We start from the raw sequence: 12201 nt of genomic DNA, 5'->3' as shown, positions 1-12201 counted from the left end.
GAGATGGGGCGGAAGTTCTTGAGGTCCGTGGGGTCCGCGGTGGGTTTCTTCAGGAGGGCGCTGAGCTCGGCGTGTTTCCAGCTCTCCAGGAAGGTGGCAGCTGCGAAGGAGCTGTTGATGATGTCCCGGAGTTTGGGTGCGAGGATGGAGTCGGCTTTGTTGTAGATGTGGTGTGGGCAGGGGTCAGTAGGGGAGCCGGAGGGGATGGTGTTCATCGTGCGGGTGATGTCTTTGGTGCTGACCGTGGTCCAGGAGCAGAGGGTGGTGGTGGGGGGTGCCTGATCGGTGATAGGGTTCGTGGTCTGTGCGCCGAAGCTGTTGTGCATGTCGGCGATCTTGCGGTGGAAGAACGAGGCAAGTGAGTCGCAGAGGTCCTGCGTGGGTGTGATGTCGTTGTTGCAGACGCTGGGGCTGGAGAGCTCTTTGACGATGCTGAAGAGTTCCTTGCTGTTGTGGGAGTTGTTGTCCAGGCGCTCTTTGAATGCGGTCCTTTTGGTGGTGGGGATCAGTTGGTGGTGTTTGCGGGTGGCGTTCTTGAGGGCTGTCATGTTATCAGTAGTCTGTTCGTGGCGCCAGGCTTTCTCGAGGGTGCGGCAGGTTTTCTTGGAGATTTTGAGTTCGTCAGTGAACCAGGGGGCTTTCCTGCTGCCGTGTCTGCTGGGAGGGTTCTTCAGTGGTGCGAGGGCATCGGCGCAGTTGGTGAGCCACTGCGTGAGGTTGCGGGCTGCTTCGTTGGGGTCCGTAGTGTTGGTGGGGGGGTTCTGGCTGGGGGAGGTGGTGAGCTGGACGGCGGTGATCTTGCTCCATCTTCTGCGGGGAACCTGTTGAGGGTGGTGGTGGGTCGTGGTTCTCCTGAAGTTGAAGTGGACGCAGCTATGGTCTAGTTCGGTGGAGTGGCTGAAGGAAATGTGCTTGCTGGAAGTGAAGATGGGGTCAAGTGTGTGGCCGGCGTAGTGGGTGGGGGTGTTCACCAGCTTTTTGAGTCCGAGGTTGGCGAGGTTGTCCAGCAGGGTGGCGGAGTTGCTGTCGTTGTTGTTCTCCAGGTGGAAGTTGAGGTCTCCTAGGAGGATGTAGTCTGAGGAGTTGAGGGCGTGCGGGCTGACGAAGTCTGCGATGGCTTCGCTGAATTGTGTGCGTGGTCCTGGGGGTCGGTATACGAGGGTGCCTCTGAGGGTGGTCTTGGGGTCGGTGTGTATCTGGAAGTGGAGGTGTTTAGCGGCGGTGAGGGAGTCGTCGGAGTTGGTCGTGATTCGGATGGAGTTTCTGTGGACGATGGCGATACCTCCTCCGGCTTGGTTGACGCGGTCTTTCCGGGCGATCTTGTAGCCATCCGGGATGGCTGTGGCGATGTCGGGAGCTGAGGAGGCGTTAATCCATGTTTCTGTGAGGAAGGCGACGTCAGGTGATGTTGTGTCGAGGAGGTTCCAGAGTTCGACGGCGTGTCTGTGGACGGAGCGGGTGTTGAGTAAGATGCACTTGAGGTGATTGTTGCTGGGGTCTGGCTTCGCGGGTGCGGCGCGGGTGCAGGTGAAGTTGCAGGCGTTGCAGGTGAAGGCTCCGTGGGTGCGCTTCGGGGTGGCTAGGTAGCAGGCTGGCTGTCGGCCGGTGATTAGAGCGAGGAGGGTGGCGGCGTCGTATCTCTGTCGTGTTGGCTGGGTCCGGCGAGGACCAGGGGTTCTGGCGCTGGGCGCGGTCCAGGCGCAGACGGGCGTAGACGGGCTTGCCTTTGGCGTGCCTTAGGCGCGCCCGCTGCACGTGACCGCTGCGCGTTCGCGTGGTCCCCGCCATAAATGGCAAAGTGGGAGGGAGGAGCAGCTGGGAGGCGGGAGCGGGGTGGCCAAAGGGAGAGGGTACAGAAGAAAAAGGGGGCGGGGCCACGGGGGAGCAGCGGCGGGGAGCGGGGAGCGGGGTGGAGCAGCGGGAAAGGCGGCGGGAAAGGCGGCGGGATTACAAAAAACCAAAAACAGGGGCACAACAGTAGAAAACAGCAAATACAGAGTCAGGGGCACAACAGTGGGGGAAAAAACAAGCAAATACAGGTACAACAACAATAAAATAAAAGACGAGGGAGAAGAGAACCTCTACGCCACTCTACAACACTCCCTAATACCCATATGCTACGCCACTCTATGCCACGCCACTCTATGCCACGCCACTCTATGCCACTCTGCATCCGTCCACTCCACGCCACTCCATTCCACACCACTCTTCTCCACTCTATGCCACTCCACTGTTGCCACTCTCGTCTATGCCACTAACTTTTAGCCATACTGAACAGCAGCCACGCTGGTGTACAACATGGCTAAAAAGTATTGGCAAAACTAATAAATAGCTCTTGCATAGGCAAGACAGATTGGCTTTGACAATGCTTTTTTTTTTTTTAAATGCCATTGTGCTATCCTATCGTCTCACCAACCCAGAAGGATACAGCACGTTGCATAGAGACTAATCTTTTAGCCAAAAAAATATGTACCTGAAGCATTGACGTTGTAGCCCCTATATACTTGCAGGTAGAAAATATACATGTTCCTTCTCTACCATACACTAAAAAAGCAAAAAAACATTGGCTAATCCAGCAGGTCTGGCTTGCCTTTTGTATCTTGTTTAAAGTAATGGAAACAAGCCGGCGGAAGTGAATAAAATGGAACACAAATTGTTTGACTATAAAACTCATCTATGAGATAAACAGTTTCATGTGGGTTGATTCAGTGTACTTTGAAATGTGAAGTAGTCCCTCATGGATTGCAGGTGGAATTATACACCAAAAGGCTAGTGGTATAAGGTGAGGGAGATGTAGTCCTGGGCAGATCCAAAGCCCACACTAAGTAGAATTCAAAGCCTAGATAACAATAGATCATAATGACAGTTGCTTTATCAAGTCAGATCCAAAAACAAGAAAGGAAAGAAGAGGATATGGTGATGCGGACATATAGGAGCTAAGGGTGAAATTCCTCACGTGAGTCACAGTGCAACCTGTAGTATGGGCACTCCTGTAGTATTTTGATGACTTCACATTTAGGTGACCTATCTATATCTCTGTTCTTCTGGGTACATCCGCAAAAGACGAATCAACATCTTAAATATGTTCTTGTGTATGAACTCAAAAGAATCTGCGTATATTAACATTTTCTAACCTCGTGGACAAATTAACTAGTTAGTAGGTAGATATCAAAATCAGAAAGTGTATTAAAAACCAAACATAAAAAGGAGCAGTTAGAAAATGAATTGAAATAACATTCATGAGACTTAAGCAAGCCTGTATTCCAAACCATGTTAAGAGTATGACTTGATCATAACTGGCATGACAAGTGTCTGGGCTTCAATCCAGTTTTAATTAGTAAAAACTATTTAAGTAATTAAATGCTCAAACTGTCTGACCGTAATGCTGTAAAGGATACGTGAGCGTATGTGTGTACAGAATGTAGGGTTCGATATTAGAGGTAGTCCTGGAGCCCCCGGTTACTTGCTGTCAGACTGGGTTTTGTGCTGTGATTCTGTTGGCAGCCCATTAGCCTCCTTGCATTTTTCGTTTATCAAGTCTGACCGGAGCAGCAGAAACAGTGGGGTCAGTGCTTTTCTGGCTTTATACTGCTCCCCAGTACTAGCAGTTGTCTCGTGGTTATTTCTGTGGGTGGTGGGAGACGAGTAGAGCATCAAGCAGGACTTATACGCTCCAGCTTTTTAAAGATGACGACCGGGGGCTACATTGTGTAAGGTGTGCAGTTTTCTTCTTGTAATTCTTTTGACGGCTTCTCTTGACTCCTTTTTGCCTTTCATGTGGATATTTCTCTGCTCCCTCCGTTAGTGTGCACCCAACTACTAGTTCTTTGCAAGCTAACCCTCCATGAGCACAAATGTTTTTTACAGGTGCTGATAAGCATCATTGGTGGTGAGTGCAAAGCATAGCTGGTGGAGAGTGTATTGCGTGGTTTGGGGAGAGCGTGATTAGTGGGGGAGTATGAAGTGTGATTGGCAAGGAATGCGGAACGTGTTTGGTGGGTAGCGGGCAGTGTGGCTGGTGTAGGTCATGGACAAAACTTTAACGTTGAACTCACAGTATTAATTGGAAGAACAAAGTGGCATCCTTTTGCATGTCACTGGTTTAGCGTGACACAAAATGGGGGGTGACAACAGCTTCCCTGGTGGTGGAAGTTTATTGCCTGCATTCCTGTGGCTGTAGGGTGTTGACCCAGACACTGAAGTGAGGAGCTTGGCGGTAGGGCCCCCTTTAGAGATTCAATGAAGATGTTTTGACCAAGGGATGATGATTATTTTTTCCTGAGCACTGCCATTTGGTGAATGGTAAAGGTGAGGGTAGCACTTAGTTTATTTGTTGAAGGTGGTGATGTTTCTAGGCCAGGCAACCCATCATAACTCATTGTGCTTGTGCTGTGTGAGAAGCATCACCCTACACATAGGTACAGTTTGACATGTCCTGCACTATCATTTGGGTCGCTCTGGTCAAGGAAGTACCTTCCGAAATGTACATTTAGCTTCTAGGCAAACTGTGGCAGTGATGAGTGTGCTGTAAAGTAGCAATACTCAAAGTACGGCCTGGGGTCTTGCATGCAGCCCTCCTGACCCTTTATGAGAGGCCCCCTGGTCAATAACAGCACTGGCATGCTGTTTACTCGACATACCACTATCATTAATTCAAAAATATGTTAATTTAATGGGAAAGCATTTATATAAAGGTTAATTGTTGCCCCCCCCCCCCCCGCGGTGGTAGCTTGGCTAAAATGGTTGATTCTGCGGATGATTTACAACAGATTATTCACATGCCCTCTGCGATCTATAGTATTTTTCACTCCCCTGTATCGTTGTATGGCGGCTAATGTCAAGAAACCGTCCGGTGTAAGTTGCGCTCTATAAGAATTTTTTACATTACATTACATTACAATGTTCTTTATTACCTTTTTTTGTGGTGTGTCCTGTTTTCCACATTTCTCCTCTTGCCTATGTCTCTTGTACTCGTATCTATTCGTTCTTTCATCAGGTAACCTGTTGTACCACATATACGAAAAAAACAATTCAGCCATTATGGTAATTGGCTAAACTAACTGTATGTATTTGCTGAAAAATGATTAAATAAGTTGGGAAAAAATGGTTAATTGCTGTTAAAGAGAGGAATAAACTAGGGCTACTGCTTAACTTTAGGAACATCTTAATTTATAAAGACATCTTGCAGCAGGCTCTTCAAAATTCAAAAGTGTATTTCATTAACATGCAGAACTGTTTCACCTTGGTAAAGCAGATTATATCAGTGCATTGGGAACCATTTTTCTTTAGTGATCGTTTTCAAACATGAATTTATGACGCCCCCCCCCTCCGCAACATTGCCAATATTAAAGTAAGAGGCAGGTCAGTTTGTTCTTATGTGCACCCTTTGGGTGACCAGTGTTGCTAGTATACATGAACAGCAGTACAGTTTCTTAAAACAAACACAGGAGAAGGTTTTGTACGGCGCACGTCCTGCTTAAGTCATGTATTTCGAGGCCTTATTATATGTGATAATGAAGCGTTAGTAAAATAAAACAATTGCCTAGAATCACAACATTTGGTCAAGTGGGGAAGCCAGGATTGATCCTAGGTTTTCTGGTTCCACATTGTGCAATTCAATTCAGATAGTAGATGTGCATGCAACGCGTGCCAAACTTCCCCTCGCCCCAACCACCCACTGCTGGCATCAGTGTGGCCCTCCATCACACCGCTGACCAGACCTTTTAGCCCCTGGGAAAATGTTTGCGAGTACCCATGCTGTAAAGCATTAGAGATGATTGCTTAGCCTTCAATTTTTCATTTGGGAAGTTTTAATCATATAACCAGACCAATGTCATCACTACTCTCTAGTAGGACTGCATCCCTTCAATTGTCCTCCACAGGTGAAATTGTGTTTCACACTGCCCATTTTATTGCCTTTTACAAAGGTGTGTTACCTGGCCCTTATGTGCCTCAAAAAAGCAAGATCACAGTAAAATTAAAATAATCACTAATTCTAAATCAAAATGGGCCCAATAAAGCGAACATAGTGTGGTCATATATCATACAGAGAATACCTAATGACCCAGATATTCAGCTAAAGCAGTTGCTGTTTTGCACACTGGGTCTTGCTGTGGAGAAGAGAGATTTGGCTAAAATGTGAGGGGGGTCACAGGTTCCTATGGGGGTCATGTGGCGGAAAGGAATGAATAGATGTATAGAGGCGGAGAGCATCGAGTGGTGGGAAGGAATGAATAGATGTATGGAGGCAGAGAGAGTGGTGTATGAAAGTTGCGGTTGCCCCCGGAAATTTGACAAAGTCTGGGGATCTTGGAGATCATATCCGGGACTACTTGATGCCCCAGATTTCACCATACCAGAGGGGGAAACATGTGGGTCCCTGAGTGGGGGTGCCCAATGAGTGTTTGCGGACATGGCGCACTGGGTTTAGCATTCCCCGCCTCGACTGCCCTAAGGCGTGCGGTCCTAGTGGAGATGCCCGGGAGGGACTAGAGGAGTTATTCAGGGTGAACTATGTGTATATTGTTTAATTTGTTTGCTCTGATGCGCAAAAAAAATTACAATTTTTTTTAACAAAAATATAAAGCAAATACAGAAATACCTTAGAAACAGGATTGCAGCAGGGACTTAGTTATTTTCTAGATCATGGAAGGGAGGGACATTGACGCTTGTTTTGTTGCTTGCTTCCCTGTTGCATTCTGTAATCTGTTAATTTACCATCTGATGTAGTGGTTGCAGTGGACTCTTGAATGGGTGGGTGAAATTAAGGGATTGTATTTCTGGTGGTGAATGCTTGCTACAAAGGTATACTTTAGAGGTAAAAGACTGTAGATATTGGCTCAAGCTCTTGCTCCCTACACCCCCTCCTCTGCAGAAGCCAGCACCGTCCTATAGGTAGACAATGCGCAACTGATTGCTTGTATATTAAAAAAAAAATATTTGTATACTTCTAGGAATGTGAAATACAAGCCTTTTTAGTACTATAGCGTTAATTATTGAGTGTGGTTTATGAATAGTTATTGTAAACGTCCAGATATTCCTTCCCCGTGCATCACCCTTGCATGTTATTTGTGAGAAATTAAAATATATGATCAGTTTGAAAGACGAATCCTTGTCACCAACATCTTCTTGTTTGTGCTGAGAAAATTTTATACACAAGACAAGCAATTTGAAGGCTGTTTACTGTGATGAGCCCTGCCGTTTTCAGCTAAATGATTCAGCATCGGCAATCTTTTTTGCAGTTTTGCACATGATAGGTCTAGGTAAAAACAATATTTTCTGAAGTTCAGATTCTTCAAAGAATTGTCCTTTTGGCCAACACATATGCGATTCACGTTACTGACCGATCACACTGCAATTTGCTAAGTGGAGGTCACAAGAATGTAATATTCTCTTCCCACTGCCTAAGGCCACTCTCTCGGTCTGTGGGGATAACTCGTGAACCTCTGTGCACGCGAGTTAGGCAGAGCATTGGAATATACAATCCCATCAGCTCATGGTGGCCCAACGTCGACAAACGTCAACATGCAGATGACAGTCTGTGCACCATGTCTCCTAACACCCTTAGGAGCCTAACAAGTGAGCAAATGATGTGCTGTACAATAACCCTGTGCCATAATCGTACATAGAATACTTGATGCACGCTCACTGTAGTATTTGTTATTGTGGAATAATTGCAAAAGCTTAGGCTGTAATATAATAAATTGTATAAATGTAAATACTTTTTAGGTGTTAATAGTTTTTATTTTATTTTTTCACAGAATTGGGAGCGTCTGTGCCAAAAGTGTTGATGCCTGCTTTAAGGTGATGAGCTAATTCATGGAATACTGGATTTAGGCCAAGTAACCGAGCTAACGAGACTGCAGTCCATGTAGTCCTTCATATACAAATTTAGATGCTCTGACTCCAGAACATGATCTGTGGCTTAACAGTGGCTAACCGTTACTTCCAGAGCAAAATGCAAACTGTTGATGCAGAAATCATGCCTCCTTGTGGGACCTGGGACTGACTGTCAAAAGAGCACCCACTTTTCAAAGGTGAAGAAAGTTTCAAGGTGTGTCTCGCAGAGATTCAACTCCACAGAGGTTGTTTGCAGGCTAAGAAGTAAAGTGATTGCCAAGAACACTGGTATGCTGTTTGATGGAAGGAATTTGTGTTTGATGAAAGGAGAATTAATGGCAGTCATGGCCACCCTTTTAGCTTTGGCTGTTCGAGTGAGATATGAGGAGAAAATGTTGTTGGAGTCCAACCTGGGTGTGGTCATCATGGAATTGTGATCAGCTGCAAAGATTCAAAGATGGGGAGACCGGTTTGAGCCTTGGACTGACGGGTGTCCTGCTCTGTGCTGGGCCAGAGTGGTCATGAACGTCATTCAGAGCTGATCTTTGTACTCTCTCTTGTTGCGGACATAACTCTACCCTTTATACGTTCGAAAGAAAATACAATTTCGTTTTATTTAATCTGTTCCTCTGGCTTAAAGGTCAAGATTCTGCCCTGTGAATTCCACTGATGAAGAAGAAAAAAAAGGGCTATATCAAAATAAAGAGTCACAATTTTTACACCATTTGAAGAAAACGGGAATATAACAAGAAAATGGCTTCATATCACAAATTCCTCTCTTTCTGAAAAATGTGCACTTTTTCCCATCCAAATTTACTCACCTCTTCACCACATCTCCTGGCCCCTTTTTCAGTCATCAAGATAGTTCTAGATGGCTTGTAGCTTGGTTTGGGGTGTGCTAATTTGGCCTTTGCATAACTTTCTTGAGCAGGCTGGCAAGGTTTTATTTTGCATAGTGTAGCAGACATTTTTAGTATCTCAAATGAGATTAGGAGGTGACAAAAAATACATGTCTTGGATGTATCCTTCTAAAAAGGGACCGTACTGAAGTTAATGTCCATGCACTGATAAAGTAGGGAAAGAGACACGTTATTTTAGAAAGCAAAAAAAAAGAGTCAAAAATATAAATTGCAATAGACCAGTCTACAAATTTCTGACGTAGGTAGCTCTCCAAGCTGCTGTGTATGACACAGAGAGAGCTAAGATTGCAGTCCGAGTCTTGCACAAGCAAGCCTGGCCTGAATCTACGTTTCTGAAAAGGTCTGTGACTGTGAGGTGCATTTGCCTTCCTTTGGCCCACGTGTTCTATTTATTCCTTATGCACTCTTAACCTGTTTAATAGCAGAATGTCAGTGACGTGGATGTGTAAAGCGTTCTTGTTGTGCCCCTGCCCTATTCTACATCTGCTCCAGAACACCAACACCAGTGTAAAACACTGTACTGAAAACCCTTAAATTACTTATAGCTCAGACATTAAAGACCTCACTCTGCAGAGTTGTGACCGCCATCTTGCAGTGCAGTCTGTCTGCAGACACAGAGTGATGGCTGAGCGAGGTCTGTGCAGTTGTAGATGATGAACGTATTCCAGACGGATGCTAAAACCCCGCTCCTGACCTGAATGTTTTTTGATTTTTTACAAAAAAAATTACATTTGCCTAGCTGACTGCCATCTTCTTTTTTTCATGGATTTTTTCCCTTCTATGCATTTGGTGGATGGATACAAACAAAGTGACCTCTCTTCTATTCAAATAGCGTTCTAATGGTTCCTTTTTAACTCTTCAACTTCACCTTCCTGCACCAATCCACTTCCTGCCCCACCCTAAATGTAACACAATATAGAAAGTGAGGGAAGGACAAGGACGTTTAAAAGCATGCATGCAGCAGTGGAACATGGGCCTGTCCTTTGCAGTGATTCAAACATCCTGTGCCTGTCATGGAAAGGCAGAGTTCCAAAAAGCGAGAAGGAGAAGCCGGTGTGCAGGAGACGGTATTATGAGGAAGGGTGGCTGGCCACAGGGAATGGAAGAGGAGTTGTTGGTGTTACCTTCACCTCCAGCCACTGCAAGAGAGACCGAAATACTCCTCAGAGGACCAACTTCAATCTGAGAGGCCACAACAGCGAGGTAAGCTCGTCATCTGTCATTAACTTCTTATGTATAACGGAGTATTGCTTAATTTCTGTTGTATGTATCGGGGTCATAACAGTAGGGGCTTTTTGTATTCATCCTTGCTCGAAGCGGTTCAGCGCTTAGTGCGGAAATTATGTTTCTACATTGTCCCCTTTTACATCGCTTCTTGCTGTTTTTCTCTGGTGACGACCCCTTGTGGGTCCATAGGGAAGTTCTGATTTGTCTTATGTTTTTGGGGGGAGTCCGTGTATGATTCAAACGATAAGACGGGTAATAAGATAATGTATTATGCAGATTCTCGCCTTTCAAAGCTATGATTTACCTGTATGCTAGAAGAATTATGTAGGCACTTGCTGGCGCTAACCGGCATGTGCTAAATTGCTCCTTTTCCTGGTCTGTGGAGGAATGGGGTTGCGGTGCCTTGGCACTGTTGTGTAGCATTACTGACACAAGTATTTGAAATCTCTGTACACTCAGATCACTGTGAACATGTACCAAATATGTTATGGCCTTGGCAGCACTAATGCTAGTTCTGATGTATGGATACATAGCGTACCAAAACTGAAAGACCAAGGGCCATGAACAGATGTATACACTTTAAGGGAATGGGCAACACATACCAGAGAAATCACAATACGTTTGAAAAATCTTGTGGCCGTGGAAAATAACATTGATCTTCCATTTGAGTTGACTGTTTGAGGGGATGGAGGAATGTGGTTGTAATCGCCTCAGCACTTGTGTTTTATGTAATCCTGAGTACAGAATTATATGTAATGTAGTTGGCTGTCTGCTGCTAAGAGACCTATTCTGGGCAATACCAATACCTAAAGTGGACTTTGGGTCAGACCATTACATGTCATTGGCTTTCTTTTTTGTCAAGCTCATTTGCTTGCTTCTTATTCAGTGTCTTCCTTCCTCTTCCAATGTTTGCCTCTCCTCGAGAATATATTATTCTTTTACCAACTTTTTGATTAGAGGACTTGTATCCTTGTGCTGATTACATTCAGGTAAATATGTTTTTCTTCGTTTTAGCAGTCCCTGGGAGTGCATGTGTTTTCATGCTCCCTCCCTCGTTACTCTCTCCTGCGTGTACTGTGTTCTCCTCCACACCCGCTCCCTTCTGCTTTCTGTGTTGCCCTCTCACTCCTCAGCTCCTTGCTCATCGCAGCGCTTGTAAACGTTATATAGTTTGACTTTTCCCCAGCAATGGCCCTCCAGCACTGCCAAATGGCAACATGTGGCGCCAGCCGCAACTCAATCCATGGACATGGCGACACCAGAATATATTAGCTGTCAAAAAGTGTACTGGTGTCAGTTCCTTTTTATTCCACCCATCACTGATGCAGGTCTGGAGCTCGCTCTCAGAATCTCACTGATGAAATATCTTTGCATTTCAACACCTGGGTCAAATGTTTCCAAAATATTCAGATTCCAAACATCATTTCACATGCAGTAAAAAGATGTCCCTTTTCTGAACTATATGACAACTTCAAGTTGTGTCTTGGATCAGAACACAATGCGACGGCTCGTGATTCTCAGGCCCTGAGAGAGGGATAGGCCATACTGTTTCTGGATTCAGCCTGCATGGATATGCCTACGTGATCTTTTTCCCCACACGTAAGTCACCTTTAAGGGAACAATCTTCCAAAATATCTTGCCACAAAAAGCAATATAGGGAATAGAAATTCTCTTCCACAAGGAGATAGTCTCATTCTAGAGAGTTTCATTGCTGTTCCCTGATGGCAAACTCTCCTAGTTGTCAGAGCAGATCCCATTGTGGATATGAGGAAGACAGGAATTTCTGAAATTTTCATCTGCTGACCCTGCTTTGGTCAAGGTCTTCTGGCTCTATACTGGATCTGTTCAAGACGCCTCTTGTGCCAGCTCCAAATGAGAGTGCATTTTTCTGGTCTTGACAACTTTGGACTCTGTTGGCTCCAATTTCAGTGCCGCTCCAGGCCCAAAAACGAAGTTTCCGCCAGCCAAGGCACCATCCCCAATTTTGTGGGAACCTCCCTCTGCTCTGAAGTAGACCTCGCCGTGGAGTGCACTATGGCGCCATTCTTGTGGTGAGGGAAAACATTAAGGTGACCTTTAATGATATTTCCTTGGTACTGCATCCCCTGGGGGACAGATATTTGCCCTGATTAAGAAGATTGTTTAGCTCTGAAGCCCTCGCAATGCCTGATAAGGATGAGAGGCTGATAATCTCCTTCCCAAGTTTGAGCCTGCT

The 12201-nt window shown here is 45.6% G+C and overlaps 1 protein-coding gene across 2 annotated transcripts in view; it reads left to right on the top strand.

Moving 5' to 3' along the window:
* Positions 1–12201, top strand: part of TULP4 (TUB like protein 4) — a 787154-nt gene that overhangs the window by 146799 nt on the left and 628154 nt on the right. For both annotated transcript variants that reach the window (XM_085612155.1, XM_085612156.1), the window contains one exon: positions 7761–9962. In XM_085612155.1, coding sequence (XP_085468281.1) covers positions 9711–9962 — 252 coding nt within the window. In that variant the 5' untranslated portion in view covers positions 7761–9710. The remainder of the gene's footprint in view (positions 1–7760; positions 9963–12201) is intronic.

The sequence above is a fragment of the Triturus cristatus genome, chromosome 6 (genome assembly GCF_964204655.1).
Source record: "Triturus cristatus chromosome 6, aTriCri1.1, whole genome shotgun sequence".
NCBI lineage: Eukaryota > Metazoa > Chordata > Amphibia > Caudata > Salamandridae > Triturus > Triturus cristatus.
This window is presented reverse-complemented; position numbering and strand designations above follow the sequence as displayed.